The sequence below is a fragment of the Hoplias malabaricus genome, chromosome X1 (genome assembly GCF_029633855.1).
Source record: "Hoplias malabaricus isolate fHopMal1 chromosome X1, fHopMal1.hap1, whole genome shotgun sequence".
Classification (NCBI taxonomy): domain Eukaryota; kingdom Metazoa; phylum Chordata; class Actinopteri; order Characiformes; family Erythrinidae; genus Hoplias; species Hoplias malabaricus.
This window is the reverse complement of record NC_089818.1, coordinates 7,128,068-7,144,390: the sequence shown is the minus strand read 5'-3', so window position 1 is coordinate 7,144,390 and position 16,323 is coordinate 7,128,068. Positions and strand designations below refer to the sequence as shown.

Sequence of the window (16,323 nt, the reverse complement as noted above, 5' to 3'; positions counted from 1 at the left end):
GGAGAGAATGTGTTAATTTATAGAGTGGATGGATGGATCCAATGATGGTGTGAAGAATGAACAGGTAACAGACCGGTGGACTGATGGAAGGACAGACGAGTGCCTTTGTGTCTGAACTGAGTGAGTGCTAGGTCATTGCTGATGGAGCTGATCTGTGCTGTTGTTGTTTTGATGTTCAGCTTTGTTTAGCATGGGCTGGGCTGCCTTCATGAACATGTCGCCCAATGTTCAGGAGGAGGGAGCCATGAAGGAGGACACTGGGACTCAGGACACACCTTACACTGAGGTGAACCACTAGAATTTTTTTTTTAAATATTTATCTTTAGTAAACCTACATGTTCTTTTACTAAAAAACAAATAGCTCCAGATCTAAAACCTGACTGCAGTCAGAGTGGTGTATGACGGCAGACGTCAAAGAAGTTCTGTTGTTGAATTCAGAATTATACAAAAGTCAATGTATAAGTCAGCCGTTTAAGTGGCTTTGTGTTCATGTGACTGAATGCAATCAGATAATCAAAGCAATGTACCAACATCTAGTGGCAAATAGGAAGTGAGTGATAAATAATTCATATCGCTTCATCCAGTGCATTTGATAATTCCTGGCAGTAAGTGGTGGCTTTTGTTGTTAATACTGTGGTTTGGTGTGTGTGTGTGTGTGTGTGTGTAGGACACTCTGGTGGAGCAGCTGGAGCTGTGTGTGGATTATTTGTGGAAGTCTGAGAGGCATGAGCTCATCGCTGAAATCAACAAACCCGTCATAGCTGTGTTTGAGAAGAGACGAGACTTCAAGGTGAGTCCTGAGCTTCCAGGTGAGACTGGGGAACACGATCTCTTGGCCATTAATGAAGTGAACATGTGTTTGTGTGTGTATTACAGAGGTTGTCAGAGCTATACTATGATATCCACCGCTCCTATCTGAAGGTGACTGAGGTGGTAAACTCGGAGAAGCGTCTGTTCGGCCGATATTACAGAGTCGCTTTCTATGGACAGGTAAATATTAGTACAATCTGAATTTCACTATGCTCAGTGCCAAGTGTGAGCTAAAGGGCTATACCCCCCACCCCCGCAGTGAGATGTGAAATGGTAGAACTGCATTAGAGCTCCATCAAATTTTTGTGATGAGTGGGATTCAGACATTACTGCACAGAAATACTGATTACACAAATGTAAATAATATTCAGGGCGGCACGGTGGTGCTGCAGGTTAGTGTCGCAGTCACACAGCTCCAGGGGCCTGGAGGTTGTGGATTCGATTCCCGCTCCGGGTGACTGTCTGTGAGGAGTGTGGTGTGTTCAGGAGGAGTCTGCGTGGGTTTCCTCCGGGTGCTCTGGTTTCCTCCCACAGTCCAAAAAACACACGTTGGTAGGTGGATTGGCGACTCAAAAAGTGTGAGTGAATGTGTGTGTGTCTGTGTTGCCCTGTGAAGGACTGGCGCCCCCTCCAGGGTGTATTCCCGCCTTGCGCCAATGATTCCAGGTAGGCTCTGGACCCACCGCGACCCTGAACTGGATAAGGGTTACAGACAATGAATGAAAAAATAATATTCAATAAAACTTATTCATTTTAAAGATAATCAGTAGAAAGTGCATGGTGTATTGTTAGTATTGTACTGCTCTGTTGTGTAAATAGGTCCTCAATTTTAATACAGTAACTCATATTAAAATCGTATGGTCTTCATGCTGCTCAGAAATTACTGAATACCATCATATCGTGTGTGTGCGAGTGTGTTCTTGCTTGATCATTTTCCACCACACATTACACACACTGTTCAAGAACACAAACACTGAAAGGTGTTTGTTGTTTTTAATGAACACCGAATAAGGAATATGTATCTGTTTGTGACATCATTCACTGCTGCATCACAAATGCACTCTTGTGTGGTGAACGTTCTTCTGTAGAAAACAAGTCAATTCTTTGTGGTCTTGGTACTGAGGAACTGTCCGACTCTGGGTTTAAAGAATCCATCTTATTTTCTCAGAACAATAGTTTTGTCCTTTTTAATTTGAGAGGATCTAATATAATATACTTAACCTTTCATCCACACCCCAGGACCCTGAGCTCCTTGTTGGTGGTTGAGGCGAGTTCCGCTTTGAGTGCTGTGTTGTGTCTGTTTTGATTTTTGTTGGTTTTCAAGATGGTCCCTCAGGATCATTTCAGAAATGACTTTCTTTAAATTCCTCATCTGCTTTTTCTTCTGTTATGTTTTTCTGTATCAGGCAGCGGTAAGTCTTTTCTGTTCCTGTTTTCTCCTTCAACAACGTAACCATCCCACTCTCTCCTAAAGAGCTAATACTTTAATATATATATAATATAATATATATATTAAACTGCACTCCTCCTGTGTGTTATCCTTTTTCCTAATCCTAAACCTGTCTGTGTATGTGGAGTAGTACTTTCTGTAGAAAGAGCTCGACTGTTCAGCAGGTAGAGGCTACAGTATTGATATTGATATTAGTTAAGATGCCTCAGATGAATTAAACATTCTGAAATAGGCAGAGGACAACAATTAGAAACTTTGTTACCAAGACTTTATCTCGCCAGACCCCTGGCACACACTCTGGGTAATATCCAGGTGTGAACATCCAGAGTGAAGTCATAACATGGCCATACACCTGCACAAGTGCCGTCCCATGCCTGAAGCACCCAGACTATTTCCAGCTGTGTTTGTGCGTCTGACACGGACGTTGTGTGTGAATGGGCACCTCCAAAAACACCTGATTCTCTGGACATTTTCAGGAGTTCATATTTGAAAACATTTAGGGGCTGCTCCAAGAGGTGGTGCTGTTGTGCTTTGTATCAGTGACACATTGTGACCTTGTTCTTCAGAGAATCAAGATTAGTTTTCATTGGCACAGACTCCAGCTGAAAATCAGTATCGAAAACAAAATGATGATATCCATCAGGTGCAGGTAGAAGAAGATGTGAAGTAAAGGAACTTATGTTCAAGTGTCATGCATTTAATAGACGAGAGACGATTGCTCTAAAAGTGTTAACCCCTTAATTACTGTCATGTTACAGTCATTAAAGCCAACTAATAGCACTGTTGCAGTGGTATTAACGAGTTCTTACTTATTACAAAAGAAAAGTGCCGGTGTGCTTCCATCAAAGTAATCCACACTACTCCAATAAACCCAGCCAATGAAACTCAATGAGGCCACTCTGCTTCTGACAGCATGTTATTGCCACTTCTGCCACATGAGGACCCTTTGAGCTCAGGTTTACACAGACTGACACATTCAGGCCTTCACAAACACTAACATTGCTCTGTTTCACAGGGCTTCTTTGAAGAGGAGGAAAGTAAGGAGTTTATCTACAAGGAGCCCAAGCTCACAGGACTCTCCGAGATCTCGCAACGGCTCCTCAAGCTCTACTCAGACAAGTTCGGAGCAGACAACGTCAAGATGATTCAAGACTCCAACAAGGTCCCTTAAATTTCCCAAAGCTCTTTAACATTTAAAAGAAAATATAAACTCATTTCTGGCAGGTTTTTAACCCAAAAACCTCGCGTTATATGAAGTGTTTCAAACATGAGGCCCAATTACTGTATACAAAAATATGCAAGGGTTTAAAAAGGGTTTACAAATTGTTTTTACCTAGCATTTCTAATTTTCTTTATCCAGTTTATTCGATTTGTCCAGATGACCAATAAATTAATTCAAATTTTTTATATCTCACTCTGTCACGCTTATAGCACTTGCAATTTAAAGGGTTAATTCAAGCTTTTTTAGATATTTCTTTTCACTGAGGCTGGCCTTCGTACCCCTTTCTCTCAGGTGAACACCAAAGACCTGGACCCCAGGTTCGCCTACATCCAGGTCACATATGTGTTGCCCTATTTTGATGAGAAAGAGCAGCAGGAGAAAAAGACAGACTTCGAGCGGCATCACAACATCAACCGCTTCGTGTTCGAGACGCCCTTCACTCTCTCGGGAAAGAAGCATGGAGATGTGGAGGAGCAGTGCAAGCGGAGGACAATCCTGACCAGTGAGTCTAAACAAAACAGCTGGCACACTCAAAAATGTCAAAGGGGGCACTCTTTTGGTGACAATGTTAAAAAATTAAAAATTAGCTTTGAGAATAAAGTTATAATATTTCAAGATTTAAAAGGTGTATTTTGATAATAACATTTTAAACATTTTACAAAAATAAAATGAGATTGTTTTAGAGACAAGAATGTGTCTTTTACTGGAAGAAACTGCCATTTATTATATATTTATAAATGTTTATTGAATTTGGTGATTTAAATATAATATTGTACACTTTATTCTCAAAAAGTAATACTCTTCTACCCTCGAGGCAAATGTAAGTCTCCTGCTCCTTGTCACGCCCTTGTTCTGTCTTGTCTGTTGTCCCTGTTTATTATTGTTCATGTCTCCGCCCTAGTCCCGCCTTTGTTCCTCCTCGTCCGTGTCTCATTTGTAACCCTGCCCCCTCGTCTGTTTCAGGTGTCCCTTCTCTGTGTGGTGTATTTAAGTTCCCTTGTCTCTCTTCCTTGTGTTGGACATTCCACGTTTGCTTGTCTGTCTTGACTGTTTCTTGATTTGATTCACGTCCCTGGTCTGTCTGTTTCTTCCTTGTGCTTTGTGAGTTGTTTGGTTTGTCTGTTTAGTTCTGTGTTCTAGTTTAGCCTCTGTAGCTCTCTTTCTGTCCAGTTCCCTGTTTGTCCAGTTCTCTCTGTCTAGGTCATTCTTTCAAAGTCTCTCTGTTTAGATCTTTCTTTATCTAAGGTTCCTGTCATGTTGTCCTAGTTTGTCTATCTGTTTTGTTATCTTCTGTTTAGTAAAAATCACTGTGTTTTAGCAAGTGTGTCCGCCTCCCGTCAGTCCTCGCGATCCTGACACTCCTGCTGTAATTTAATCTAAATTATATCAGATTTCTGTAGAGAGAAAAATGTAGTGAAAATATTCTACAAATATTTTGTAAGGAAGAGTTTTATTTTATAACTAATGCCCAAGTGTGATGTTCATCAGCGAGCTCCACATTCCCGTATCTAAAGAAGCGGATCCAGGTGGTGAAGCAGCAGAGCACAGAGCTGAACCCCATCGAGGTGGCCATTGACGAGATGAGCCGGAAAGTGTCCGAGCTGAAACAGCTGTGCAGCGTGGACGAAGTGGACATGATCCGCCTGCAGCTAAAACTCCAGGGTAGCGTCAGTGTGAAGGTAAACACACACACACACCACTCCTCATTTTCAGTTACATGACATCTATAGAATTCTTTCGTCACAAAAGTCTTAAACATAATTTAACATCATTAAATGCTGCCTTTATGAAAACTGGGTGGAGTAAGACTTTGTAGATATTTTAGATTTCGCGTAAATTAGTGGAAAATATAAATAAATTGGGTGCTACTTACAATCATGTAAACCCTACAAATCTCCATGTGAAAAATATATTTAAAAAACATCTAAACATTGTTTTATTAATAAAACCAACCATGTTATAAATGTATATATTGATAAAGTGTACATGGGTGAACTCTCTGCAGGTAAACGCAGGGCCCATGGCCTATGCTCGAGCCTTTCTGGAGGAGAAAAATGCCAAGAAATATCCAGACAACCAGGTTAAGCTTCTCAAAGAAATCTTCAGGTACCATGCTTTATACATATTAAGATAAGTATATGGCTTTCACCAAGAACTACGACCTGTCAGGATTGCAGGGCGGACTGACGGAGGCGGACGCACTTGCTAAAACACAGTAACTTTTATTTACAATACAAGATAACCATACCAAGACAGACTAAGATAACTAGAGAGAAAACTTAAAGAAAGACTGAGACAGAGAAACTTGGAAACAATGACTTGGACAGAGAAAGGGAATTGGACTGACAAACCTAGGTAGAGGGAACTAAACATACAGAGAGAGAAATAGACACCAGAACAGCTAGAACTAAACAGACAAAGAAAGCTAAACAGCTAAACTTGAACATAGACATAAACAGAGTAAACAGACAAAGAGACAAACGAGATACAAAGACTGATTTGGAGGGCAGGAGAAATAGACAAGACAGACAGACCGGAGAGCACAAAACAAAGGTGAAATGTCCGACCAGGGGAAGTGAAAGAAGGGGACTTAAATACAAAACACAGACGAGACGCACCTGAGACAGATAACAAGGGGGCAGGGTAACAAATGAGACACAGACGAGGAGGCGGAACTAGGGCAACAACAAACAGAGCCATGTGCTGAGAGAGCACATGGCGGGGAAAACAGACATGACAGGACGAGGGCGTGACATGACCCTTTTGGCGCCATGTCACTAATTAGCATTTTATTTACAGAGCTGTAGGATGTGGAAGCCATGCCGGTCACTCCTTATACAGGAAAAAAAAACGGCCATTTTGAATTCATTGTATTTGTGATGTCACAAAACGCTGTGCTGATATGTATATGTTTATTCAGCCCACAGCCTGGATAAGATGTAGTATAGAAAGCCATATTACAAGTGGATCTAATGGAGAAAACTGAATATAGTAATATGCCGTGTTTTAGAGTCTGTGTTTGTGTCCATATGCAGATTTTAACACAAGCATTGTGTGTGTGTGTGTGTGTGTCTCTCTCTATAGGCAGTTTGCAGAGGCGTGTGGTCAAGCTCTGGATGTGAATGAGCGCCTGATAAAGGAGGATCAGTTGGAGTATCAGGAGGAGATGAGAGCTCACTACAGAGACATGCTGAACGAGCTCTCGGCCATTATGAACGAACAGGTCTGAACTGGGGGTGGTTGCCATTGTAACAGCCTCTACTCTTTTAGGAAAGCTTCCCACTAGAGGCTTAGCTAACACTGCTGTGAGGATTTGATGCCACTTAGCCATGAGAACATTCATGAGGTCAGGAGGGTTAGTTTGGTGTCATAAACACTACTCAAACCTCTACTCAATGATATTGCATGGAGCTCCATCACTTGAGATACCAATGCTCCACTGCTCTGGTTGACAGTTGGCACTGAGCATGGTGACCTAAGGTTCATGTGGAGCTGCTGTTAAAGCAACACTAGGTAGTATTTTCACTTTAAAATCACAGCTTCCAAGATGTTCCACTGAGCTGTAATAGAGAGAATAGAGCCTCTGTCGTTGCTACCAAGGGCTCAGCACTGCAGAAACTGCACTTTGCAATTTTGGAGGCCGGTTAGGAAATGCCCCCCACCCCCCGTAAATGGACTGTGCTGTAAATGTGAATTACTCTCTGCAACACTAGGGGGAGTCCAGGAGCAAAAATACCAAAACCTAGTGTTCCTTTAAAGGGCTTGTGTGCAAAATCACTACTGAAAATGGTTCTGAAGGCAGCACAGCCTTCGAGGCATAGTTGGTTCAGTGAATAACCAATTAGAAATGTGCTCTTCCTCTGTGCTTCACATGTTGATGCATTGCATAAAAGGTAGTTTGTATTTAATAAATGTACTTGTCTGGAAAAACTAGCTAGCTTTGAAAACATCATCCAGTTTACAGCACAGCATTTGAAAATTTCCATCCAATGTATGCTAACCAATCACATTCATCCCAAACTGTTGGCTGGTAAACTGCATTTTTTTTTTTTCCTCCAGGGCATCCAGGGCCATTTTTTTGAGTAGGTAGATATTGAGATTTGTTTGAGCTGTTTAAACCTGAAAGGTTTAGGTGCTGGAGTTGAGCGGAGGGGTCTATTACTTTATTCCAAAAAGCACTTTTTGGCTTCTGTTACACAGTTAAAAAAAGAAACATCTAAAAGGTGCCTGAAGCAATAGCAAATTCAAGACATATTTGATGTCCACACAATTTGCGATGCCGAGTCTTTCTCTGAGGCAGGGTGTGTGCATTCTTATTCACAAAGGGCTGCAGTCTTAAATTCAAACCAAACAGGAGCACCCCTGATCAACTGTCTGAGACAGAGACTAATGGAATTGAAAGCCTTTTTGTGAATAATTCGGAAACCCCTGCACTGTTGGGACCCAGAGTGTCAGGATGCTTTCTTGGAAGTCCGCAGCACTGCAAAGTTTAGTGTTTCTCCAGCTCTGATTATACTGAACAGAGGCCAGTAATCAGCTAATGGCTGGACTCAGGTGTTAAAGCAGGAAAAACAATTTACAGCTGTTTTGGCTTGAACTAGACTCCTTGGCCAAGGTGTCTAAACCAGAGCGTTAATCAGGCTGGGAATTTGGGCCCAGTTCAGAGCACCACAATTTAGAGACCTCCCGATCGTTCCATGTGATAGCTTCTAAATGCCTTTAGTAATGAGTAGTAACATTAGTGAATATACAAAATAAAACTATGAATATCCGTACAATTAAAAAGGATCAGTGGCTCTTATCCAGAGTGGCATAACGTGGCCATTGTACATCTTGCTTTTATTCCTGCCTGAATGGGGAGTGGAACCCCTCTCCCCAGTGGTGTTACCCACTGTGCTGTCCAACCATTTCACATTATCTGATGTTTCCGTTTTGTAATGAGTTTTCATGTCTGTCTCAGTGATCATCCACCACTCATCTGTCTGTCTTTTCTCTCCTGTCTTTCCTTCATTTGTCCACCTCAGCTCTCTAAGAGCAGACGCTCAGCCGCCCTCAGCTGCTCTCTCTCTCCACTGCCTCCAAACCTTGTACGTCCATTCACTGGCTTTATACACTGTTTATCTGTGTAGCTTAGTTTTAAGGCACACAGTTGTAGTTCAAATTAGGAAGCTTCTCAGCTCAATAACATATTCCTTTAATTTATTAATGAATTCTTTATATGTAATAAATGATTTCCTCCAATATCTCAAAGGGGATGAGACCTTGTTCTGGGATGGTTTAGTTAAACTGGGCAAACCGTTTAGTAAAAAGAGGAAACAGAGCGATAATTATATTAATTAGCAAGGGAAAGATTAATAAACTTAGTGTTTTAAGCCTTTAAATATCTTGTAAAAATATATTAGTATACACAGGAACAGTATATTCCTAAGGCATAATTTATCTGTATATTGCTCATGAACATAGTGCTGTATACGGTGGCCTGTAAGTGCAAACGTGCACACAGAAACGGTACTGCAAATATAGAGGAGGTGATTACTTAATATCATGTTTGTTTCACATTGATTTATCTGTGGCTCTGGCGCTGTCTTGGTTAAAATTTACAAGCCACCGTAGTTATATCAGTCAACTCTTTAGTCATTTCTTTATTTTGTGAATCTCGAAGACCCCGTAGCCAATGTCGTAGCAACAGACTCAGCATCAGTTCTCAGGTCTTTACCTATTTGAATACATAGTGTGTATATATACATAGGTAATGAATATGTGAAGACTTTTATCTAGATCGTAATCATCTGTCTAAATAAGGATTAGCCTAAGGCACATGTTCAAGATGTTAGAGTTTATTCTGTGTCTTGAGTTAATGTTTTCTGTTTCTCTTTGCAAAGATCCCACATACGAGGCAGCCAGGAACAGACCGACCCAACAGCACCTTCTAAAAGCTACCAGTGAACCTTCTGGAAACTGTTGCGTTACCTTCCACAAATGCTTTCCGAGGCCAGTGCTCCGGCCAGGGTGGGCTTTGAGGAGCTCAAGAGTAACTGGTGGCCTTCATGAACTGATGAGAAACAGCAGATCTCCAGTCATGCACCATGTTGTAGTGGATGTAATGCCCACATTAAGAATTCCAAGTGTAAGCTGCAGGGCATTTTCCAACATTTCCCTCTGAATATCAATGGATCCTCTGAAATTAGAGACTGTGAAGTGTTTAAATACAAATATTGACACCATGAGACGACGTTAAAGCTCTGTGCAGTACAGTAGTTTGTGAAAATGTGATAACATTAGGCTACATTTTCTGTGGCTGGTGTTTTAAGAGAGTTAAGGAGTTCAGTAGCAGGCTTACATTCATGTAACGTCAGTGCAGTTTGCATAAATGTAAGCTTGAATGAATTATGAAAAAAATCCTTTGTTTAGTGCATGTGCACATTAATGTGGAGGCCACAAACGCACGCACTGTGAAACAGGACCAACCAGTGTCCTGCCCAAGTCAGAAAACATGGGATATAACGAGCTATTCTGCTTCTGACATCAAGTTCAGAGACTTTAGGATTCCAATAACAGCGCTGGACCCATGTTTGTACAAGAGCGCGAAAAACAAGCGTGAAGGAATAAGAGCACTGAGTTAAAACAGAGAAGAAAGAGAACCAAGCGAAAACAGCTAAAAAACCAGAGCTTCTGCTCCTCGCTCCTCACTGCTGTGCGCTCGGGGTCGGGGTGAACAGCGAGCGGCTCATTATCATTTAAAGGAACAGGTGCTGAAAGCAGGCGTTCTGAACAGGGCTGTTTACACAGGGGGAGAACACTGCTGTGGGGCTCGTGGGGTTTGGACCAAAGCAGGTCACAGACGTTTCATTAAGATCCAGAAACCATGATCCACTGTGTTCTAGTTTAATTACCCCGTCATTCAGAGGATCCTGGGAAATATACAAGGTTGGTTTACCACTGCTTAAGCCTGGAATTCCTAATATGGAATGACAACAAAAATTGTGGCCTAAAAAATGGAATGGAAAAACCCAGAAGTTTGAATCTGTTGTAAGTGTGAAAGGTTAAACTCCTGTGGATGATGCAGATTTGGCAGCTGACTTCTATGTTTATGATTTGGAAGAGTAGAATACTTCTTCCCAGCCTAGACACAAAACAGCTCTTATGTACACTCAATTTCACGTATGCCTTCTCTCCTGAACCCCGTTCCTCTAGAGAACAGTGACCTTAACTAGCTTGAGGTGTGTTCAACCAGGTCAAACGATTTGTTACAGACTTAATACAGGGCTTTTCCATTTACCACAAGCAGTCGTGAAGATTTCATGGGCCGATTTTAGCCTGTTTTAACAGTTGTAGGAGTTTAAATGGCGTCAGTGATTCGTGCCACTTTTCTAGCGTGGTCTTGTTGAACACACCTCTAGTTCCTGTATGAATGTAGACCTGCTCAGCATAGTGTCCTTGTATCCTAACATTTGCCGCTCCCAGCTCTCACATTTTACACACGAAACCTTACCGTTTTATAACATTTCTATGACTGATAGTGTTATAATTTCCTGTACTGTTTTAAATTGTAAATAAGAATAATTAATATTTAAAATGTTTTGTTTTTATATATACAAAAAAAACATTATATGATTTTTTTGTTTGTTTGTTTTAAATTAAAGAAGAAAAAAAATTATGATTTTTGCATATTTTTGGGGGGGGGGGTTATTAAGAGTGAATTTCCTAAGAGTCTTAAACTGAGCCAAAATAAACCAAATCAGCAGTTCTGATAGATAGTGCATGCTCTTCTGCTCTTCTCTTATTGCATCTAATTATCTTATTATATAAATATCCTATAAAACTATGAAAATGCATCGGCCAAAGGTTTGTAGACCCCTCTACAACTGCTTTGTGTTTTTTAATTAAAATCAAGGGTGTTTGCCACAGTGATGGAGTATGTAATCCTCCCTAGTGTTTGATAAACTGTTTTACTTTAGTGTGTCCTATAAACACAACCTGGGGCACTTGGTCTGGACAATACCCCCTCCATCTTCTTGACCCACTCCCCACAGGGAATGACAGCGCTTTCTAATGAGAGCCACACGTCACCAGAAGTCACTTTTTGTGCATGAGTCCAGTTTGCCACAGTCACCACAATCTTTGCCAGAAGGGGGACAGACTTGATTTGGGACGCATGACCAAATGAGCATTTTTACTATGGCTTTTAATATTATGTATCAAATTAATTAAGCCAAAATTTTCAGCCTGGACTTGGTATATAGTACTATTTCTGTTGACACTATGTAACACCAACAGGACTGTTTTTGGTGCCGTGTTAATTCGGTGATATCACAAATAGAACCATTTGCCAACAGACTTGATGGACCACCCAACAATTTCTTCACCATTGACAAGAAGTAAGCAAAAAGTCATTGAAGCATGTAGGTTGTTGTTCTTCAAGCTCTCACAACAACGATGACAATGTCACAAAAGACCACAGTACCTCTGGGCTTAGGGTGGAAATGGTAAAAAGGGATGGCACCTAAAATTCACCTTACTGAGAAGATCCGTAATTCATCTAGACCACACGTTTGGATAATGCACTCAATCTGAACATTCATAGACTTTCATTCATCCCACTTCTGCTGCAGATAAACTGCATAACCCACCATTCATTCTGAGCTGTGACACCCCACATCCAGACCAGGTCAATCTCAGCATTGCACTGGGCTCCAGGACGAACGACGAACCTTCAGAATGCCTCAGACATGTCATTTCCATCTGTATTGGAGAACACTACACAACACGGGCTCCACGGTTCATTGTTGTGATTGAGAAGCTGCAGCTGAATCTATTAACACAGCTGTGCTGCTAATTTCCTTCCCCGGTCTTTTCAGACACAACGTAATTACAGATAATTGCTGGGCTTTTCAGGCGCCTGCTGAAAAGACATGTGTGAAGTGGTGTGTGTGATCACAATACACCTTAACAGAGTCTGTCACAGCCTGCAGGAAATGAGCCCACACAAGGATACTGTCATCCAATAATTCAAACAACATAAAATTCATCTTCATATTCTCAACACAACGACAACAGCCTCTGATACTGATTTAACATGTCACAATACAGACACAAATTACAATGTAAGAACTATTCAAAAAATGCAGATGGTTTGATTTTGGAATTAGAAAAGTGCTGTATTTCATCTCTTCACGCTATAAGAAAACATCAGGTTCGTCTGAAACAAAACACACTCACCGACATTCCCCAGCTTCCACTTCATAGCTACATTAGCTTCATAGCACTAGAGACTAGAACTTTGAAAAGTAAATAAGATTCGGCTTCACATTTGGGCGAAGAAGGTAAAAATGGCTACATCTGAGTTTTCACCAGCTTTAACTGCATTCCATTTTCTGACATCGTGACCTGATTTTCTCTCATTTCAGTGATAATGAAACTCCCTCAAGAGGCGACACTGCATTTAACACTGACTTCAAAGCAGAGTCCATCAAAGAGGCCAGACTGGCTTTGATGGAGAGGAGCTACAGATGCTGAGATTAATCCCGTGTCCACCCTGAGATCTGTCTTCGGTTCAGACTCAATAGACACAGCAGGAGGCGATATCACGTTTAATAAATGTTTGATAAATTGGTTTATCCATTCTGCTCAAGTATGAGTGAGCTCCATTTGGGAACATGGTGTGATCAAGGATTTGAAGCAACACTAGATCGTATTTTTACCTTAAATTTAGAGCTTCAAAATCACTGTGATGTTCCACTGAGCTGTAATAGGGAGAATAGAGCCTCATTGGTGCTCTGGGCTCAGCACTGCAGAAACTGCACTATGTAACCTTTGGAGGCTGGCTGGATTTTCTACTTATATAACGACCTGAATATTTCAGAGATTATTTTTAAAGCCCTATTTATACTTATAGGCAAAGCGTTGACATGGACCCTACTCCGTAGCCTACAGCTTAACCTGACGCGCACCTCTCAATAAATATAACTACGCATGGAATTGACGCAGACCACAACGACTGTGATTGTTCTGAAGTCAGAACTGAGGAAGTACAGGAACATGAACTCACCTCCTCCACACACACAGACACAGACAGCAGCACATTCATAGCAAGGTATACTGGGGTTGGACAATGAAAGTGAAACACCTGTCATTGTAGTGTGGGAGGTTTCATGGCTAAATTGGAGCAGCCTGGTGGACAATCTTCATTAACTGCACATTGCACCAGTAAGACCATGTGCATCCAATTGTTCAAACATTGTGTCCTGAAGGCGGTGCCGTGTATCAGGACGACAATGCACCAATGCAAGACTGGTGAAAGACTGGTTTGATGAACATGAAAGTGAAGTTGAACATCTCCCATGGCCTGCACAGTCACCAGATCTAAATATTATTGAGCCACTTTGGGGTGTTTTGGAGGAGGAGCGAGTCAGGAAACGTTTTCCTCCACCAGCATCACGTAGAGACCTGGCCACTATCCTGCAAGAAGAATGGCTTCAAATCCCTCTGACCACTGTGCAGGACTTGTGTATGTCATTCCCCAGACGAACTGACGCTGTATCGGCCGCAAAAGGAGGCCCTACACCATACTAATAAATTACTGTGGTCTAAAACCAGGTGTTTCACTTTCATTGTCCAACCCCTGGAGCTCAGACATGGTGTGGACATCAGGGAGGAATAAATATGTTGAACAAAAGAAAAATACAGAAGTCTCTCGGGGAAAACACCTAAATTTGTATTAGTTAATTTCCTGGCATCTCATGTAAACTCTGTTCTGTCCCTCTCCCTATATAGTGTACTTTAGAGTTTTTATAAAAGTAATTCCGCTACACCACTACATTGTGTACTACGTAATGTAGAGGAAGATGTTTGGGATTCAGCCCTAGTGGTGTGTGGGTGTAATTGTAAGGCTATTGCGTAGCCTAGGGCGTAGGATCTGCGTTGAGTGAAAACAGAAGTATAAATCAAGCTTAACACAACATATGGTAAACATGGCTAACCTCATGTGGGGGGCCTGCGTTATGGCCATAAACCGGTTCATTCCTGGACCACAAAGACAACACATGGTAAAATGACTGATGGCTCCTTTAAGACTGCAGTGGGCCTATTACGGAAAGCTGAAAGCAGACTTCATTTACACTGGTGAATCCAGTGAAGGTGTACAGCACTCTGAAGAGTCTTGTCAGATTTGTGTGACGGATTTCTTTGCCCCGGGGGCTGAATTCTTATAGAGCTGCTGCTCTAAACTCTTTTTCCATTTCACTGCTATAATTACTGCCCACAGAGTGGTCACAGAGCAGAGTGGCTTTTTATTAATTCATGCTAAGCCTTATGCAAGAGAGCAGGCCTTAGAAAACAGGTTAAGTGGCTTTGTGATCGCTAACGCAGCATTGTATAGGGTTTATATCTAAGTAGGTTAAAGCTGATAAACTCTTTGCTAGGTCGGTGTACAGCACATAAGTGTTTAGACAAGAAACAAATCTGATCAAGTCCACACACAGGCTGAATGCACAGATGTTAAAACTACTGTAAATAACAGCCTGTTACCTGGTGTTAGCATTGGCATGGTTGCTCTAAAAAGAGACCACGACCACAAAGGTGCATCTAGGAACGATTAAGATGAATTATTTTCCACACATTGACCTCTACTATAATCCCCATAAGTTTCTGACCACACATGGACCAAGGCCTAACATTAGGCTGATAGGGTTTCTCTCTCCCACAGACAGAGTCATGCATGATTCATAGTGATTGGGGAAAACACAGAGGAATCAGGTGTCTGTTGTTGCCGGCGCATCTTTTAGACTTGATTCAAAACAACACAAATGGTGTCTGTGCTGAACATCTTTCACACACTTTTTCTTTCACAACGTCCAAGAGCCTGGCATCACTTCTTATATCAATAACGGGATTTTAAAGTGTAGATTGAAGTTCTGCAGGGGTCTAAAGGCCACCTCATTCCAGATGTGCCCTGTGAAAATGCCAATGAACCTTCAATACCCAAGCTCCTGTTCACATTCAAACTGATTTGAAAAGGCTACACTTTATAAATATAAAGCCATGTCATCTACTGTGTCTCAGTATGTGAAATAGACTGTGGCGCACTGTGACACACTGAGAAATTGAACAATGTTCAGAGTGTCGATGCGTATTGACACACCAGTTTGCGTAGCTCCGTTTAAACCAGTGATTTCAAATTGGTATAAAAAATCAGGGTGGGTAGGACAGCCCCTCCCTTCCTTTCTCGATGCATTGGTGCAAACTTGCCAACCCCTTTGTGGGGGACCCACAATTCATTTCAATTCTTCATCTTTTGTGAGTTCAACTTGGAGAAAATTGAATGAATGAAAAATATTGATATTTATTGGGTACTGACTGTTGATTTAATACTAATGTAAATTAGCAATTATGATTATGGATGTAGTTAGTGCAAAAATGTGTAGCGCTTAATTTGTGCCTCAAATTTGCTGATAATCTTTATTTATTATTTCAAATACAGGTCAATTAAAATGTAAAGCGCTAATGTAAGTGTGAGTGGTCAGGACAGTGAGTCCCTGCTAATACCCTGTAATTTCACAAATTGTGTGTTTGCTATCCAACGTTGGTTTGATGTTGGTTTTCTTACACCAGAATCAAACGCTCTCAATGGTTTTTTTTTTTATTTCCTTGTCTTGCTTCTAAGCTATCATTACAGGGCACTGGCCCTGACCTGTTTCACACTCATCTCACCAAATGCATATTCAGTGGACGAGGCCATGTTAGCACAACATTTAGTTCAGAGTGCGGGATAACAAAAGAAGGGTGATAATTTAAGCCAATTACCAGCTTGTGATCACTTTCCTTTGATTAAACATCTGTGTTG

General features: G+C 41.3%; 1 protein-coding gene across 1 annotated transcript in view; it reads left to right on the top strand.

Moving 5' to 3' along the window:
* LOC136675443 (dedicator of cytokinesis protein 10-like) overlaps window positions 1-11,078 on the top strand; it is a 124,248-nt gene extending 113,170 nt beyond the window's left edge. The window contains exons 48-57 of the mRNA XM_066651995.1: window positions 180-286; window positions 668-790; window positions 877-990; window positions 3,276-3,422; window positions 3,774-3,984; window positions 4,971-5,161; window positions 5,488-5,588; window positions 6,567-6,705; window positions 8,507-8,569; window positions 9,365-11,078. Of these exons, the coding sequence (XP_066508092.1) occupies window positions 180-286; window positions 668-790; window positions 877-990; window positions 3,276-3,422; window positions 3,774-3,984; window positions 4,971-5,161; window positions 5,488-5,588; window positions 6,567-6,705; window positions 8,507-8,569; window positions 9,365-9,415 (1,247 nt within the window). The 3' untranslated portion in view covers window positions 9,416-11,078. The remainder of the gene's footprint in view (window positions 1-179; window positions 287-667; window positions 791-876; window positions 991-3,275; window positions 3,423-3,773; window positions 3,985-4,970; window positions 5,162-5,487; window positions 5,589-6,566; window positions 6,706-8,506; window positions 8,570-9,364) is intronic.
* The last annotated feature ends 5,245 nt before the right edge of the window (window positions 11,079-16,323 follow it).